The following is a 19328-nucleotide window of genomic DNA, read 5'->3' as shown; positions in this document are numbered from 1 at the left end:
AAGATAGATGTAGAGAAAGAAAGAGGAATGAACGAAGCAGAAATGAAAAGAAGTAGATCGATAGACAAAAAAGGGAAAGACAAAACGAGAGAAGACGGAGAAAAGAGAAACAAGAAAACAACAGAAGAGTTGTTTAGTCACATGAAGGCAAATACATGATACAGCTGAAAATGAGGAAACAGTTTTTCATCAGTGGGAGAGAGAGGTGGCGATGGATGGCGAGGGAGCGAGTAAAGGAAAGAGACAAACAAGAGAAGAATAAATCAAAACGGCATTATCGGGCTGAAACGTTGTTTGTCTTTGTTTTCTAATCGGCTTGTTCTTTCTTTGAGCCCAAACTGATGAAAAGTTGCAAATTAAAACAACGAGCATCAGGCCGAAAACAATTCTCTCCCCAGCTCCACCCCGTGCTCTTAATTGGTTCAAGACTAATCGCTTTGCAAAGACTTGTGTAGCTATTACTCCCGCCCCCCCCACACACATCCACCGAGGGTACAAACTTACACACATAGACACACATGCATGTGCTGTCACGCTTACATGCACACATACATGCCAGTGTGACTGCACGTTAGACGCACATCTACCCCAGCACTGTAGTTTCTTTATGTCTTTTGTTTGATTCCCTTTCAATGAATTCATCAGCTAATGAGGAATGAAATGCTCATGATGCAGATTTGGTGACACTGTCATCTAAGAGCAGGGAGGAAAACCTCTTAATCCTCTATGTATAACTTAAAATAAAAAAGAAAACCATTAAAAAAAAATCAAAAGTGCAAAAGATACAATCTTAAAAAAATACACAAGTGAAATCTTAATAACATAAAAATAAATACTCAAAAACACAAAAAATGTACGAAAGCTCTGAAAAAAAAATGTGAGTAATGTTGGCTAAAACCAACAAACTTACCTAGGAGATAATATCTCTTGAGTAAGCTAATGAAGGAGAAGATACTGTCTTGGTAGGAGATAACATCCTTTATGTTGGAGACAATATCCTCGACCTAGGAGATAAAGTCTTCTATGTAGGCAATAATATCTCCTGAGTGAACTAATGAGGAAAGAGATAATGTCTTTGTCGGAGGTACCATCCCTCACATAGGAGATAAGATCTTCTACGTAGGAGATAACATCTCCTAGTTAGAAAATAAGGAAGGAGGTAATGTCTTCATAAGAGATAAAATCCCTTATGTAGGAGATGATATCTTCTTAGTTATAGATAATGTCTCCTAAGTAAGCTATTTAGGAAGACGATAATGCCCTTGTAGGAGATAATATCTTCTTAGTAAGCTAATGAGGAAGGAGATCATGTCTTTGTCATTGCAGATATTATCTCACACATATGGGATGTTATCTCCTATGTAGAAGATAAGATCCCATATATATATAAATATAGGAGATAATATCGTCTACGTACGAGATAATATCTCCTACCTCATAGGAGAGATGTGCATGCTGCAATCCCTGGCTCCACCTACCAGTCCAAAACACTGCTTTCAAGCCAGCTACAGCTGCCTCACCACGGTAAAGTTAGTTTAGATAGGATATTCGACAGACATTCACTCCGGCATCATTGAGTTTTACTTCCACCCGATGTCGGCAGTAGCAGGAGGGTGAGCGCACCTCCCGGCCCTCCCGTTTACTGCCGGGGGCTGAAGCGGACCGTCAGTGTACTATGAATATATCTGCATGCGCATCTGCATGACCACGCCTGTCTGCAGATGTTCAATGAGGGAGGTATGTCCGAGCCTTTCAAAAGGCTCAAAAATTAATTCTCAAAAAACAACAACAACAACAACAAAAAAACACACCAAAGAAACAGAATATCCAAATTTTGGAAACAAAGTTTTAAAAATTCAGAAATCTCAAAAAGTAAAACCTAAAAAATACAAAAAATAAAATTTCAGTCTGAGTCATTCCACTAAAATCTATTCATTTCAGGCCAAGTTTCTCTATTACTAAAGTCGATGTGACCCTGAGTCATCACAATAGTTCATCCTATACAGAAACTTCTTGCTGTGGGGTGTAAAGAACGCTGCAGCATCTAGTGGTGACTCGTGGGCCAGAAACGTGTCGTGGTAATTATTTTGATCAACCACCTGAAGATGAATTAATGTGACGTTGTGCTCTGGTGCGGTGGAAGTCTTATTTACTGCACTTTAAAACAGCACAAAGGACATGTAGGCCACATTAACATGCACTGTACGAAAAACAACTACAGGCTGCTGCTCTGCACCACGTCAGAAATGAAAGAGCCCTCTTCAGCTGAGCCCTGCTCCTCTTTAAGAGAGTAAAAAAAAAGTTGATAAACAGAGGAGGTAGCAAGGTTGCAGAGATGGTAAAAAATGCCAAAGTCATTTGCATAAGGAAATAGAAAACTTAAAAAGAGCACAAACACGCTAATTCAGCGATGAAATGAATTGAACGATCACTGCGGGACGGGAAAAGCTCTTAGCTGATGAATCCTAATGAAATCTGACTGATAGTAATTATGCTGATGTTGTTCTGTGGACCTTAACCTTTTAACTAAAAAACTGAGAAGTCTGCAAATCCCTCCTTCCATTAACACCTGAGGGAGGAGAGAGGGATGAGGCGGAGGGGGAGGGAGAGAGGAGGGAGGATGGAGGGATGTGGCAGAGGAGGAGGGAGAAGAGGGGGGGCAGGAGTGAGAACATAGAACAAGAAAGTGGAAAAGTGAAGCGACAGAGGAGAGGACGAGAACATATGAAGAGAGACAGGAAAGAGAAGTACAGGTGAAGAGGAGAAGAAGGAGAGGAAAGAGGAGGGAAGGAGACAAAGAAGAGATGTTGAGGAGGTAAAAAAGGGGAAGAGGCATAAATGACGAGAAAGGAAGGAAATAACGAAAGATGTGGAAAGGAGAGGAAACCAAAGAAAAGCAACGAGAAGGGAGGAAAAAGAAACGAGAGAAAAGAGGAGGCGAATGGAAGAATATGGGGAGGAGGAGGAGGAGAGGAGGTGATGACAAAAGGGGAGGAAGCATAAATGATGAGAAAAGAGGGGTGGAGAGGAAAGGAATTCAAAGTTAGGAGAAAGACAAAGAGAAACAAGATGACGGAAAAAAAAGGAGGAAAAGGGAGGAGAATCAAAGAAAAAGGGAAGGTACAGGAGGAGAGGAGGTGTTGAGAAAAGGTGAAGAGGCACAGACGAGGAAAGAAGGAAGTAGGAAAAGAGGGGTGGAGAGGAGAGGCATTCAAAGTTGGGAAGAGGTGACAAAGAAACAAAAGGAGGGAAGAAAACGAGAGAAACGGGAGGAGAACGGACGAAAATGGGGAGTTGGAGGAGGTGATGAGAAAAAGGGAAGAGGCATAGAGGATGAGAAAAGAGGGGTGGAGAAGAAAAGAATTCAAAGTTGGGCGAAAGATGACAAAGAGAAACAAATGGAGGGAAGAAAAAGAAAAAAGGGGAGGAGAATGGAAGAAGATGGGGAGGAGGAAGAGGGGAGGAGGTGATGAGAAATAACTGAGTAGAGTAAAATGAAAAAAAGATGCGAAGAAAAAACAAGAATAAAAAAGAGGAGGATGAGTGTGAAGTGGAGACGAGGAGGAGAGAGGGTAAGGAGGAGGAAGAGGGGAGGTTACAGATATCAGCACCTCTCACGTCCGTCCAGCCTCAGAAATGGAAATGAGAGAAAGGCACACCAGCCTCATTACATTCATACCCACTGAGGGGCTCGGCTCGGACTAATACCTGGAGTAGGGAGGTGAAGTGCAGTATCAAGGCCCTGTATAATGTCCTGAGATAGCAGATCAGTCTAATACGTGGAACACTAACCTGCTTCTCCGCCGCTGTCTTTGCTTCCTGCTGCGAGCCGCTCCGCCCTCTCCTCCCCTTCTCCTCCTGCTTCACCCGCCGAGTATCCACCTCTCCTTGCCTCTCCCCCTCCTCCCTATCTGCCTCTCTCATCGCCGAGCAGTTAATTTTGGGATTAATACGCGTGGCGGTGGTGGCTGCCTCTTTTGAGGGATTTGTAGCGGAGCTGCAGACACTTATCTTGGTCATTACGGCGCCCATATTGGATTCAAGCGCTTTAGTATCTGCCAAACATTCGGCTGCGGAGGAGTCTATCGGGGCGACACGCGCCCGGGGATTAAGATAAGGAGGCCCCTCATTACGACTCCTCTCCTCCTGCGGCGCGCTGACACTCGCAGCGGCCGCGACTTCTCCTCCAGCGACATCACAGAGGAGGTACGGGTCCTCACCTCGGTTCTCTTCCTCTGCGGCAGAGGACACGGGAGGAGGAGAGGAAGGGTTGTCAGCTTTTGGTTTGGAGCCGGGCCCCTGGAGAGAGGCGGAGACGCTGTTTGAGGGCGAGGAGGTGGAAAAAGAGCTGTAACAAGGCTCCGGGAGAGGAGAGAAGGAGCGCTGTGTTCCCTCTGTGGGACTGGAGCCTTGGAAATACAGGTGATCCTGCTCTTGATCCAGCACCAGCTCCTTTGAGGGTGTCAGGTAGCTCAGACTATCACTTGGTGTGAAACCAGGCTCCTCTTGAAGACTGTCATTTGGTTCTGAACAAGGCGAGTAAGCTAGACTGTCCTTCTGTTTGTAGCCAGAGTCCAGGGAGGGCAAAAACTCCAAAGTTTCCTTCAGCAAGAACCGCCGTGGTTTCTTGGTGAGCACCATGCTGTAGCAGAGAGGCGGGCCCAGGTAGACCTCCTCTGTACACGCGGCAAACAGGGTCTCCTCGTCCCTGATGTCTGGGCTGGGGGGCAACGACAGAGAGGGGCTAGTGTGCTCCTCACCATTAACTGACTTCAAATCAAGAGTACAGAAGCTGTTCTTGGAGTCCGGGCCGGGAGAGGAGCGTCTGGAGGAGCGTCTGGAGGACGGAGCAGAGTTTGACATTTGCTGCCTGGTGCTTGTGAACAGCTCAGGACTCGGGCTGTGGAGGCCTTGTGTTGGCGTGACGTAAGTCGGGATGCTGTAGGGCGCCGGCGTGGAGCTCTTCTCTTCAGAGCACTGGCTGACCTCGCCACAGTCGCTGTCATGGGAGGAGAGAGACAAGTAGGCGTAGAAGTCTCCTTTACGAAGGTGGAGAGGCTGGTGGGAGTGTTCGAGGACCTGAGGGAGGAGGGAGACAGTCTGTAAAGATTTGCCCTCTGAGATGAAATTGTGAGCTGTGAGCTTTAAAAATAAAATAAAATTGACTTCTCCTGACTGCGTGTGTTGATTAATCTGAATATGTACAAAAAAATGAATGAATGAATACCTCCCGGGGTATTCAGCATTCGACCCGTATGCTCTCACTCAGTGGATGGATGATGTCACAGGAAGCCAATCTTACAAAGGAGGACCACACTTGTTTGTTTTGCTATGGAAGCTAACGTTAGCTAATGTGCTAAAAAGTTAGCGTTGCAGAGAAATCCAATCTTCCTCTTAATCCCTCCCCAGTTTCTGATGAGGTGGACATGATAACCCTTAATACACATAACCTTATTCATCCCTACAACAGGAAATACTTTTTCCCTAACCTGATATGAAGTGTGCGCTGCACATGTGAGCATTTTTGATGATGGCCTCCGTCCAGTCCTTTGGTCTTATCACATTTAACCATAGTTGTCTTTGTTTTTGTTGACGGGCAGTGGCGGCTGGTTTTGAGCCATGACTCCTTCTATTCTGGCTCCCAATAACACAACAAGACAAACACATTTTAACACTCCTGTGGAGCCTACAGCCCTGTGGGGGAGAGGCAGCTGCACCTCCAGCTGATAACATGATGTCATCGTGACGTCAGCTCTGAAACGATCTATATATAGTCTTTGTTTTATTTTTTGTGTTTAATTTCATTTTATTTTCAATATGATATATCCATAACTCACACTGCCTTGGATCTGACTTTATTTTTTGGATTAAGTGCCTTCATATATATTTGAGTCAATTGTCTATTTTAACACCAAACCATCCAAAGAAACCATCAAGTGTTAATTTGCATATTAAAGCGTATTTATATTTTACACTTTTACAGGAGGAGCAAAGTTTTCTGCCTGATTTCTTTTTTCTTTTCAGAAATAAAATGTAGACTGAAAACTGATTAGCTTTTAGATTACTTCACTCGCAAAAAATACTGAAGAAATTAGTCATTACATCCTAAAAGTTATGATCTGTGATGCGATTTATTGAATTACTCCAACTCAGTGAACAAATTAACTCAGATAACTTTTGCTACTTTTGGATTCGTCCTCAAAATGTACAGAATATATATGAGGTCAAACAGGACTTTAAATGATTCATGTATTACAAACAGCTGTATCAGACTGTTTGTTAGTTTGTGTTTCATTTGTTTTCTTTGTAATAAAATACATGATTGTTTGGCCACACTATCTCAGTCAGACTTCTGTATTAATGATTCATTCTGTACCTTGTCTTTGATCTGTGTCAGTGATGCAGGACCCTGGTCTGGTTTGGACCCGCTGCTGTCGGCCTGGTTCAGCTCTTCAGGCTGATTCTTCTTGCTCTTCAGCGCCAGTGACGTCATGTCAATAATCTCCATCACAAAGTCGTGCACATTCTCTTTCTTGCCCTCGTCTACACTGCAGGGCCGGAGGTTGGAGGGGGAGGGGAGGTGGTTGCAGCAGGAGGAGTGAGAGTTGTGGCGTTTTCTGGGTGGCAGGGACGATGCTTTGTCTCTGACTTCCCTCCTCGTCTGCTCCGTCACAAAAGACGAGAACTTGAACTTCTCCTGACTGGTGATGGACTTCCGTCCCCCGGTGGCTGGCCTGCTGCTGTGCAAGGCATCATGGGATCTGCAGTCCTCGACGGGAGAGAGGGAAGGAGGCGAGGGTACGGAGGAGCTGTGGCAGGGCAGCTCCCCTCTCAGCTGTCCGACTAAAGAGGAAGCATGTTTGGACAGGAAGGGGAGGCGCTCGCAGGACGGTGATGGACAAAGCTGCTTCGTTGAGTTTGACTCTGTTTTTACGATCAAGTCGCTGACATCCTGAACTGTCTCTCCTGTTTTGGGGAACACGTACGTCTCCCTCAGTGACTCTCCTTTCTTTGTGAACACGCTCGACTCCTCTCGGAGGAGTTCGTCGTCCTCATCTTTCCCTTTTAAACAGCTCTGATCCACATTCCCGTTCTCCACGTCGTCCACAAACTGGCTGATGTAGCTTCTTGTTGCGTTCCTGCGGTTCTCCTCTTCTTCCTCCTGTTCTTTCTTCTCCCTTTCCCTTTTGTTGTTGCCACTGTTGGTGTTGGTTTCTATTAATTTTGAGCGGTTTTGAAAGGAGTGCTGCTCCTTGTTCTGACAGGAGAAGGTGAAGGTGGAGGAGAGGTTGGTCCCACACTGCAGCTCATCCCTGAGGCCTGCTTCTGTTTTAGAGGAGGAGCAAGATGAGGCTCGAGGAGATCGGATCCAACTCTGCAGCTCCCTCTTCATGTACTCCAGACCCAGGACATAAGACCCCTCCATCTCCTCTTCATCATCATCTTCATCATCATCATTACCAGAGGAGGCACCACTCAACCTGTCCTCCTCTCCATCCTCTCCATCCCGGACGCCGAGCTCCTCCTCGGTGAGTGTGAGTGTGGAGGAAGATAGAAGGTCACTGTCGTCCTCGTCTTCATCTGTGCATGCTGACGTACAGGAGACGTTCACCACCAAACTCAGACTTGCTGCATCTGCTTCATCCATCACCTGCCCTCCTCGGGTGTGTCCGTGGCAACGTTTCTTACGAGAGCTGGAGTTGGCGTTGGCTGCCATGGTGGGATCCAGGAAGACGTGGCGTTGATTTCTGAGCATAGCGAAATCTTCAGACCCCAAAGACGAGTCCTCAGTGCTACTCAGCTCCGTTAGTGATGCTGTTGCAGAACTTTCATTGATCAGGGATGGCGGTCCTTTCCGCAAAGAGCCTGAAACCCCGGAGAGGGGGGCGTGATGACCACCAAGAGATGGTGAGGCAGGGAGTTTGCTCCGCTGTGGGGAGCTGCTCCGAAGCGTCATGTCAGAAACACTGCGGGTCATCTTCGCCTCCAGAGGACTCTGGATGTTCTCCAGGCGTTTCAGGAGATCGAGAGTTCTTCTGCTCAGCTCCCCAGAGGACGGTTCTCCTTGCACGCTTTCAGTGTTCTTCTCCTTTCCTGGTTCACCTCCATCCACCTCCCTGCTCTGCCCCAGGTCCAGCTCCCCGAGGCTGGCCAGACTGCCTCCGGTCTCTTCAGCACTACGGCACGGGGCCAGGCAGCTCTCCAGAGAGGCGCTACGATGCAGCTGATCTTTGCAGGGGAACAACTCCACACCAGGAGCCAGCAGAGACTCCAGAGAGGAGCCGTGAGACAAAACTGGACTGGACGCCTGGCGGCTGAGAGCAGGAGGAGTCTCCAAACCGTTAATTTGGTCAACTTTGAACCCTGTGATGTCACTGCAGGACATCAAGGGCTTGGATGAGCCTACACCGAGTCCTCCCACCTCAAAGTCAGAGTCAGAGTCAGCGGGAGTCAGGATTCCACGACAGTTGATTAGAATCTCCACAGCCTCAGCACCTCCCCTCCTGTGCCTCCTCCTTTTCTCCTCCTCTCTGTTTCCTCCTCTGATGTCCTCTCTCCTCCATCCTTTCTCCTTCATACTCTCCTCTCTCTTGGTTCTTTGGTTGTACCTGGTGTTTTTGTGCCGAGTCAAATGGCTCCCATCTACAGTTTCATCCTTCCTCTGCTTCTTTTCCTCTTCCTCTTCCTCCTCATCCCCCTGCTCCTCTTCCTGGATTTCAGAGTTTGCCGTTGTCTCCAACTCTCCTGTATCACTTACGATCCCGCTTTCGCTCTCCGACCGCCGACTGCTTGCTGACTGGCCGCTTCCTCTGCCGCTCTCCCTCTCACTCTCCACATCCTGGTATCCAACGATTCTGTCTCCTCCTCGGCTGTTTGACATCAAACCTCCCAGGAGGTCTGGGAGGGATTCGATGGAGGAGAATGAGGAGTCCTTGCTCAGGCTCTTCAGAAGGAGGTGCTGTTTGCGTTTTCCTAATTTGGATTTGTGCAGCAAGGAGGAGAGAGGAAACTGAGGCTGTCTGTATAACTCGACACTGTGGAGGCTGTACACCTGGTAGACGTTATTATTGTTAGGAGGAAGAGTTTGGGAGATCACACTGGGCTGAATCTCAGATGAGGATCTCTCCCTCATATTGGACATCATCTCAGGACTCTGATTGGCTGGGACACCGGTTTGAATCCCATCGGATTGATTCCCATTTGACAGAATGCTGTCCGAAGGCAGATTTGGTTCTGAGGAGAGGTTGTGCATAAGGTCAGGTTGTGGTACTTGTTGTGGCTCTAGTTCTGTGATTGTCATGTCGGTTTCATCCCATTCCCAGGAGTCATCAGGAGGCGGTGCTACTGGACCAGCTGGGACCGGGCTCATCTGGTGGAGGTCGACTAGACCAGGTTCCAGAAAGCTCCCAGGAACCTGCAGGCAAAAGAGAAGAAAGACAGAATGAAAATTAAAACATGTTTGAAATTGTTCAGCAAGGATGAAGAGGAATCCCACCGGCTCAGCTGCTAAAGCACAAACCATGAACCCACAACGTCCAAGGTTTTAATCCTGCTGCATGTCTAACCTCCTTTTTCTCTCTGGCTCTGTTGCCAAAAAGAGATATCTCAAAAAGATAAAATCAAGTGTACTCTGAATGAACTGGGTCACTACTGCAGCGAAGAAAAGTTCACAAATACAACGTGCAGTGAGGGTCATCACTGAATACAAATACACTGTAAACCCCCAATCCATCCATGACACAAAATTTTGATATGAAGTCACACAAATGCCCCGGACTGTCAAAATGACATAAAAACTTTATGTTCACTTGACACAAAAACTCACCTTGTGAGCTTGACATAATTTTTTTATGTCAAGTGAACAGTTTTCGAATTTTGAGTTAATTTGACTAAATTTATAAAGCTGATTTCATTAGTTTAAAGCCAATAAACAACACTATCATTGTGCACTTAACACATTGTGGTGTATTGGGGCTAAATGGGTGGAGTTTCCCAGCATGCCATGAGGCAATGTGTTTAAGGCCTGCCCTTTGACCAGATGCGTCATTAAAGGCCACAGTGTCTTTGTCACATGATGGAGGCCAAGGAGACGACGCTGCTTGGCCCGTGAATGGAACACCTACATTTAAAAAAACGCCCAGATGGAGCTGTTGATAGGAGTTCTGTTCTCTGCAGTTTCTGCACTAAGAAATTTTCTGTCCATCGGAGAACTTCAAGCCTGAAATGTCACCTCAACGCAAAGCATTTAGCAGCGAACCTGGAGGTCTGAGCTAGCACAGCCTCTGATGCTAAAGCTAGCAGCCAGCCTCATCAAGCCACACTTGACCAGGTGCTAAAACTGGTCTATCTGTGACCGACTAACTAACTCCCTTACAAAATGGATGGCAGACCAGTTTGGGTGGTCGAGGACACAGAGGGACAACTGTGTTCAAGGTCCAGCAGTTTCAGGAAGGAGAAGACAATATACTTTATAATCCTTAATTAATACATGCATACATGCAAATGGACATATGTCAAAGTGAGGGAGCAGTTTGGGGTCGGTGCTTTGCCCAGGGGCACCTCAGCAGTACCCAGGAGGCCAAATGGCACATCTCCAGCTGCCAGTCCACGCTGCATATTTGGTCTGGATTGGGACTTGAGCAGGCGACCTTCCGGTTCCCAACCCAAGTCCCTATGGACTGAGCTACTGCCACCCCAAATATGACACATTTTTTGACTGCTTTCTATGACACTGTCAATTTGATCTTTTTTTTTTTTTTTTTTACAATTAACTTGAGCTACTTTTTCTGAGTAGCTTTAGTCAGCCAAACAAGGTTCCTCCCTAAAGTAGTTTTGCTGTAGTTCAACTTCCTCCAGTGTGAAGTAATTGCTAGCTTGCAAAGCTCTGTTTTACCAACACTGTCTGTTTCCTCCTGCTTTCAGGTGTATAAAACTGGTATCTAAACATCATATGTCAGTGCAGAGATGTAACAAAAGCTCTTGAAACTACTTGTTGTTTTCCACAACATACTGTATATTTACTGTGATTAGATCTGAACCCTCCAAAGCCACTAAATCCTGCACAAACTCTGTGTCTCCAGCTTCAGGAACATCTGGACCAACAGTTTACCCCGGACACCCTGACATGTTGCTGGAGTCTGGGATGGTATTACCGCCGCTGTTAGACTGGTAAATGTGTCTGCTGTGCCAGCTTGACAGCTCTGCTGCTTTGGCAGGTAACCAACAACACTTTGAGAGTTATTCTCTGCTTTAAAAAATGTGTTTCTGAAGCCACTGTGGCCGGCACACACACCAGAAGTCATCTCCCTCCTCTGTCTGGGGTCATAAAAATAGCCTCAATTCAGCTGTAAACTGTTACGAAATTACAGAAATGAGATAAATTACGGATATAAATTATATACAAGGTTTTCGTGGGTCATCAAATACTTGATTTGATTGGATTAGGCTGATTGATAGCCTCTCCCCTCAGCGCTGAATGTGTTTTTGAATGCGTCTGCAGTGGCAAAACCCAGTTCAGTCATTACCCCCATCTCCCTTATCAGCACAAGGGGAATAAACACAAATCTAATAGAAATTCATTACACAGGCCCACATCCACACACACACACACACGCACTCACACACACACACACACAGAGCCAACTAGTTTATTAGATTAATAGGCTATGAATGGCTAATACGAATTACCCCCCTCTCTTGTTAACGAGACGCGGAGCAATTTGTATAATTATGTCTGTGGAAGGGAAGAATTCCTGTGTCTAAGCATATTTTTAGACAGCCGAGCTTTCTGAAGGCTTTTGATTACGTATTTACTTTGGGGTTTTCAGCTCCGTGCTCTTTCTCTCAGAAGTCGTTTTTGAATAATTCATCGCTTTGTTCCAGAGCGGAATAATTTGTGTTGAGATTTATGAGCAATTGCTTTGGGGTGGGCTGATTTTACTCTTTTTTAAATGATCACAGAACGTGTTCTGTCAGAGTCGGGTGTCAGTGTGTCTCTTTCAAACGGAGGCCTGAGTCGAGACAGCGCTCTCGGAGAGGACACGGGATTTTCAACACGTCTTTTTAAAGAGTTTGGTGCCAAAACAAGAAACACGACATCTGAAAAAACATCGCCTCTACTCCCACAGTGTTTGATAGCACAAAATAAAACATTCTCTGCACTTTAAATGTTAATAGAGAGCTGCACTTCTTTAACAACAACACACTTATGGACGGGATCTTCAACCTGAACAGATCAAATTCTGGCCTCACATCAACATTTCTGAAAGAAGAAATGCAAGTCATTAAAAGCTGTTTCAGGAATTTCCTAGACATTAGTGGCAGTAACATGAAACAAGACATAATTAGACAGATTAATAAACCAGTATCAGGAAAACTGCACTTGCTTGGGGGGATATTTAAAACTTATTGATTCAGGACTCAATAATTGCCTAAATGACTCGAGTTTTTTAAGCAGTGTATTAAGTGGTGAACACCAACACACAGCATTTAATTTCTTTAGTTGTGGGTGAAGTCTAATAATGTTTGTTTTACTTATTTAAATCTGCCCACCTTTCACCAGCAAGGATTTCCAGTGTTGTATTTAAGGACTTTATTTTAGGAACAGTTCACCCCATATCAAAAATACATATTTTTCCTCTTACATGTAGAGCTGTTTATCAGTCTAGATAGTTTTGGTGTGAGTTGGCCAGTGTTAGAGATATCGGCCGTAGAGATGTCTGCCTTCTCTCCAGTATAATGGAACTAGATGTAACTTGGCTTGTGGTGTCAAAAAGTCTTTTGATAAACTCAACAGCAATATCTCTTTCCAGAAATCATGACCCAGTTACTTAAAATAATCCACAGACCTTGCTGTGAGCAGTTTCATGTAGGAACTATTTTCTTTCTACAGAACTACACCCGCCACCCGGATCACTGAGCAGAAGGAAGTGTGCATCTACTCATGGACGAGAGGCTCATGCTGTGACAGTGCCAGATGTAAACATTAATGACGTCCTCCTTGGCTCAGCTATAATGTCAGCTAGCTCAGTGGTGCTAGGTGAGCTGTAGATTCACGCTTCCTTCTGGCGGTGATGCAGTTGGCAGGTGTAGTTCAGTTCATTTTTTTGTGCAAAGATCAAACAAACAAGAAATTGTTAATTTGGGGGCTGTAGAGGTGTTGGAGAGAACAAGGCTAGCTGTTCCCTCCTGTTCAAGTATTAAAAAACAATCTTTAGACAGTTGGGGTGTGTTCACATCACAAACAGATTTTTAGGCACAACATATTTGCGTAAAAAGTCAATGGAATGATGTGAGTGAATACACATGGACGCAAATTCACTCTGAACGAATTAAGGCAAATGCGTGTCAGTGCAGGACTTCCTACGTATTTATTCATTTGTGGTGGCCTGCCGCGATTAAAACGTCTGCCGCCACAAATCGGTCTGGTCATTAGGAGCCCTGTGGAGAATATATATTTTATTTATTAAATCATAATGTCTGAGCACAGTGTGCACTCGGAGCAGCAGGACATCGGGTGCATTTAAAGTGAAAAGTTTGCTATAAGTTTGCATTCACTTGCAGCAGCTGTTCCTCTCTTATCTGATCAGCTCTGAACGGCTCGACAGAGAGGGGGCGCAGATTGATACAAAGGGACACACATACATTAAAAAGAAAGAAAAACGATGTTCTTTGTTGCCCCCCACTCAAAATTGTCCCCCAAAGCACTCGGCAGCAGCGGAGAAGTTCAGTTCCAAAAAGCAGAGTGACTCCAAGCTTGACAAAATATGCCACAATACCCTGAAATATCATGATGTTATTTTAGGGCCATATCACCCACCCTGTGCTGCTCCTGTCACCAGTCAGTGTTACAAAACTTCAAGTTGCCAGTCAGATGGTGTTTCTCATACAGTAGGGGAAGGGACAGAACAGTGCACGGAGACAAGAGACAAGAGCAGCCACTAGAAAAAAGACTGAGGACACTGAAGGACACTAATAAAGCTCAAAGAGATGAAAAAAGGGTTCATCCTCTGGGAAGCAGGAGCAGATTTAGTAATTTCATGTCAGTCTGCCTCATGACCAGCTGATCTGCATGAGTAAAAGGTTGAAATAAATCTGTTTTCAGCGTCCCCTTCTGTGCCTGTAGTCACATGAGCATTATCAGAGTCTGGTGTTTCCAGTGGCTCCACCTCACTCTGTTTACCGCCTTAATCGCAGCCGCTGACAGTGTTTGTGTGTGTCTGTGTGCATGCGAGGGACCTGTGCAGTGTTTTTTGGGGTGAGAACGGGAAACTTTTTCCCATTAGCTCTGGTTTGACTGCTCCCATTTGTTAGCATAGCATCTGCTGGAAGGCCCAAGGAGAGCGGAGCTATCTAGTAGCGTCTGGGTGATTATTCATGTGCCTGTGCTCCTCCAGGAGCTGCTGCTGCTGCTCCAGTCTCTGCTGGCTCTCTGCTGTACCAGTTGTCAAAGTGCTGAGGGAGCCCGGCGTCACCGGTCTGATTCAAAATGAATAGAAGCGCACAGATAAATCACCTCTCCATGCAGAGTGGAGGAGCAGACAGGCTGCTTTGAATGTAATTGCAAACGGTGAATGAAAACCTCCATATGTTGCTCATAACGCCGCTCTGAAATATATTTCATAATCGTGAGGAAAGTGTTCTAAAATATAATTTCCATATATTACATCTGACTAACAGGTATATCTGGTGAAACTTCATCCCCACAACACCCTGCAGCTTTAATTTAGACTCATTTACATCAAATCAGAGACAAAACAGGATCCTTCATCTGCTTTATGAACAGCAGTACATAGACATACACACAGTCATTGAGGAAGAAGAGGAGAAAATAAACGTGTCATGACAACGACTCTGATGCAAAATTACATGTTCAAAACAAACCAAGCTGCATAAGAAATGATGGGCTGTGCACAGGAGCTACATGGTGGCCTGATCTCATGTCTTAGTCTGGTTTGTTCGTCCGTCCAATGAACACTTCAGATCAAGATGTGCCAACATCTGTATTCTGCCCTGAAATCTGTTGTGGATATTCAGGATCTTCAGATGATGAATCTTTAAGGAGCAGGTTGACATGTCAAATGTGCTTATTTGTGTACTTGTTGAAAGTTAGATATACAATTAATGTCACTCTATGATGACATCACTGCATTAAATATAAGGCTACGGTAGTGTCCAAGCAAATTAGTGTTAGTCAGACAGTCACTGGTGTTAAATTAATAAGACTGGAAAGCTGGAAACGGCAGTAGTTGTTGTTCAGCACTTGTATTTGTTGTCTGTGACGGTTGGTCTTCGTGGTATTTGTCCCGCCCCTTCTCTACTGTGATTGGACCTCTGGTGACAGTGATGAGTGCAGCGTTTTATACAAAGTTACACATATTTCACTTCATAAATAATCACAGAAGACATTAAGTGTTGGATTTATCACTATGGCCCAGTTCAGATCAAAGATTTGCGACGAGACGAGTTGAAACAGACAACTACTGTCAACGCTCCGTTCTGCAACATTCTTGAAAAGATATTTTTTGGGGCATTTTTAGCCTTTATTTGATAGGACAGACAAGCATGAAGGGGGGAGAGAGAGAGGGAGTGACATGCAGCAAAGGGCCACAGGCTGGAGTCGACCCGGGCCGCTGCGTCAACAGCCTTGTACATGGGGCGCCTGCTCTATCCACTAAGCCACCGACGCCCCCGTTCTGCAACATTCTAAAAAGCTGCCAAGTCAACTAGATAAGACGGCACACCGTGAGGACGGAAACAGGGCTCGGTGGGGACGGAGCACCTGCTGAAGAAAGCCAACACGCCGTCTATGGTCATTTTGACTTGACCAGCGGACTTCACTACAAGCTGACTGGCTGTTAAAACAGGTGACGTGCTTTAAAACCAGCCAGCTGAGTGTCAGGTGACTCCATCAGTCGGCTTGAGTGAAGCTCAGACCAGCCAGTTGTCCCCTCATCGACCAAATGATTGGTTGAAGAGTAGGTAGAAGGACAGAAACTAATGTGATAATATTTTTAGATAAGGCACTGTGCTAATCTCTCTGACTGTGGCCACTGTTACATATGATGTGCTTTGCCTTGTTATTTTCTAGGATCTGAAAAACCATGAACATATAAATCACAAAAAAAAAGACGTAAAACAGGAAAAAAATCGAGAAGCTGAAACCAGAGAATGTTTCAGGGTTTCCTTCATAAATGACTCAAATGATTAATTGGATGTTCAGATTGTTGGCAATTATTTTTCTGATTTTTAGATTAATCGACAAATTGTTTGAGTTTTAAAAGCACCAGTCTGAGTCTTAAACTGAAAAGTTTTTTCTGATAACTGTAAATCAGCTCGAAAAGAAAATCACTTTAAATGTGAACACAACATTTCTGTAAGTGTCCCGTTAAAACATCAAAGTGATGCCAGATTATTGTCGGCTTCAGACAACAGAAACCCAACAGATAAACTCCAGGATGTGGGCATCACAAACACACACACACACACACACACACACACACACTCACACTATAACATTCACCAGTTGGCTCCATACATGCAGAAACAGTAGCACCTAAACATCAGCCAGTGGAAACATGCACACCAGCAGCCATTTGTACACAAACAGGCACTCATTTACACAAACAAACACTCTCTCACACACACACCCACACATACACTCGCACACACACACGCACACCCACACAAACACACAGACCAGGAGAGGACAATCGTTTTATCACTGAGCAGAAGTGTTCATTTATAAGCTAAACCACCCAGATATATGCCTCTCTGCTTCTTTCTCTCCCTGCACTTCACCTCTCTCTCCCTCTTCCACACTCTCCCCCTCTCTCTCTCCGTCTCTTCCTCCCCCCTCCTCCTCACCCTCACCCCTTCTCCCCCTCTTCCTCTCTATTCCTCTCCCATCTCCAGTAGAAGTGAAATTACTCTCCAGCCAGGCAGCGAGGTCAGAGTGTCTGGCCTCTGTTATTTGTCTTCTCCTCCTCTACAATGTGTGTGTGTGTGTGTGTGTGTGTGTGTGTGTGTGAGTGTATTTGTGTACGAGTATAAAAGAGAGAGGGAGTTTCACCTCAAACAGCACATGTTGAGCAGAATGAAGCTGATTCCTACTAATTCACTACATTCAACAATGAGCCGACGCTCCGCCCAACTCAAAGCCTTCTGATGGTTTTGGATTCAGTTTCATTTAGTTTAATGCAACTTTATTTGTCTGTGCAAAGATACCTGCATGAACGTGTTAGCTCACAACCCAGAAAAACACTCAGACATTGCACTACAAAACAATGAGACAACAAATCTGGTTGTTCTGCAAAAACTGTTAAACTCACCCTCAGAGATGTTCCCAAAACTCAGTTAACCCTCCTTTTGTGTCAAAATGTTCTCCCAGTAGTTTGTGATTTACATTATCATGTGAACACCTAGGTTCATTTCCATCCACCTGTTTTTATCTTCTGCTATTTTACAATTCATAAGAAAGCAAACTAAAGATCTCGACTTAAATCTCAGACCGAAAACTGAGGTTGAGAGATGTCGTCTGGCTGTTAGCTTTATTAGCTTTAGCTTTGTATTACAATATTTCCTTAGCACATATTTACTGTTCTCCTCCCTCCTTCCTCTCCTCCACCTCCTTCACCGTCTCCTCCTTCTGAGCTCTTAACACGTCACTATCTGTCAATTAATTCCAGGCAATCAATAAATTGTCCCAGTGTGTGTGTGTGTGTGTTAATGTGTGTGCTCTCAGATGCACACGACATGTGTCTCTTCATGCATTTATGTAACACAACATATGTATTTACGTCAGTGTCACCGTGTGTGTGTGTGTGTGTGTGTGTGTGTGTTTGTAACAGCATTTAATGGTTACATAAGTGTGACTGTTTGTGTGTGTGTGCAAACGCCTGACCTTATATTTAAATACACTCCTCCTTCGTCTCCACAGAACTATATTCATCACTATTAGAAATCCATAACAGCTCCATTCTGCAGCGGCTCTCAGGCTGAATAAAGCACTCAGCTCTCTGTGTCTCTACCGTCTGTGCGCCTCGTCTGGCCCGAGCAGCTCGGCTCCGGACGCCTCCCTCATGAGCGATATTTCTGTTAACGCTCATGACGCTCGCTCCTTCACGTCCTCAGACAAGCTGCACGTGTGCTGAGCTGTCATCCTGCAGTGAGCGGCTCGTACCTGAGCCGTGGAACGTGAACCGGTTCACTGGCTGACGATTTCTAATAAGACAAACTGTTTGGCGAGGGGCCGTCATGGCGGCTGACATGTGTGGTTTTCTGATATGCAAACTGTCAAAGTGTTAAAATCTCATTTGCCAAGTTTCTGTTTGTCTGTGGAGGAGGTGGCAGAGAAAACATTGTGTCTGTGACACTGATCGCTCCGGAGGACTAACAGATTAGTTTTTATCAAGTGGCTGCTTGTGGACTGTTTCACTGATTCAGAATGGAGCCGTCGTATGAAGCCTCCGCCGCCGTCAGCGTTTAGAAGTCACAATCCAAACAGGTAGTTTTGTTCTGATAGTGGCAGGATGATGATGATGACAGTCTGGTTAAATATCAGTTCACTGTTACATCCATCTCATCAAATCAACTACAGGCCAGATTACCACAGCATGTGTTGTAGATGTTCATGGTCCCCACAAGGAGATTCCTAAGGCTTTCAGTGACCCCTGACCTTTCGTCCAGCATCACAATCAAGATATTCCTGGTACTTCTGCACAAACAGGGCTGCACAATGATTGGAAATGTTATCAAAATCAAAATATGGCGAATGCAGAATTTGAATCGCAGGTGCTGCAAACTTTTGGTAAAGGTAAAATGTGGTACAACATGCCATTAGAGGCCTGGGCCGACATACGGCAACATGCTGTTGGTGCAGAGCCCAGCAAAAAATTATATCATGCTTGTTTTGAATTTTTATTTATTTATTTATTTTTAATGAAAATGAAATGTAACTAGATTTACTGCCTTGTGGTTTGAAGCCTCCGCAGACCAGTCAAGTTGCAGTTACAATTTATATCCATGTCAGTGAAAACATGGATGCTTCACACACAGAAGATCTATACAATCAGCACAGTTTCAAGATTAGAGTCACCAATTCAGTATCTGACCAAATGTTAGACATTTGTGTCGAGTTTTGTCAGAATTATCTTGTTAATTCTTCAGTTATGGCCAAAAACATGGTTGGTGAGTCACAGTGACCTTGACCTTTGACCACCAAATTCTTATCTGTTCATTTTTGAGTCCAAGTGGATGTTTGTGCCAAATTTGAGGAAAGTCCCTCAAGGCCTTCTTGAGATAATGCATTTACAAAATGAGATGGACAA

General features: G+C 45.0%; 1 protein-coding gene across 4 annotated transcripts in view; it reads right to left on the bottom strand.

Annotated features, from left to right (window-relative positions):
* The window catches only part of akap6 (A kinase (PRKA) anchor protein 6), a 276529-nt gene that overhangs the window by 4803 nt on the left and 252398 nt on the right, over positions 1–19328 (bottom strand). For 3 of the 4 annotated variants that reach the window (XM_049596070.1, XM_049596069.1, XM_049596071.1), the window contains 2 exons: positions 6377–9415; positions 3793–5079 (listed from right to left, as the gene is read on the bottom strand). In XM_049596070.1, coding sequence (XP_049452027.1) covers positions 3793–5079; positions 6377–9415 — 4326 coding nt within the window. The remainder of the gene's footprint in view (positions 1–3792; positions 5080–6376; positions 9416–19328) is intronic. The other variant, XM_049596072.1, reaches the window with a different exon arrangement.

Source organism: Epinephelus fuscoguttatus, linkage group LG14 (genome assembly GCF_011397635.1).
Source record: "Epinephelus fuscoguttatus linkage group LG14, E.fuscoguttatus.final_Chr_v1".
In the NCBI taxonomy this organism is placed as follows: Eukaryota; Metazoa; Chordata; class Actinopteri; order Perciformes; family Serranidae; genus Epinephelus; species Epinephelus fuscoguttatus.
This window is presented reverse-complemented; position numbering and strand designations above follow the sequence as displayed.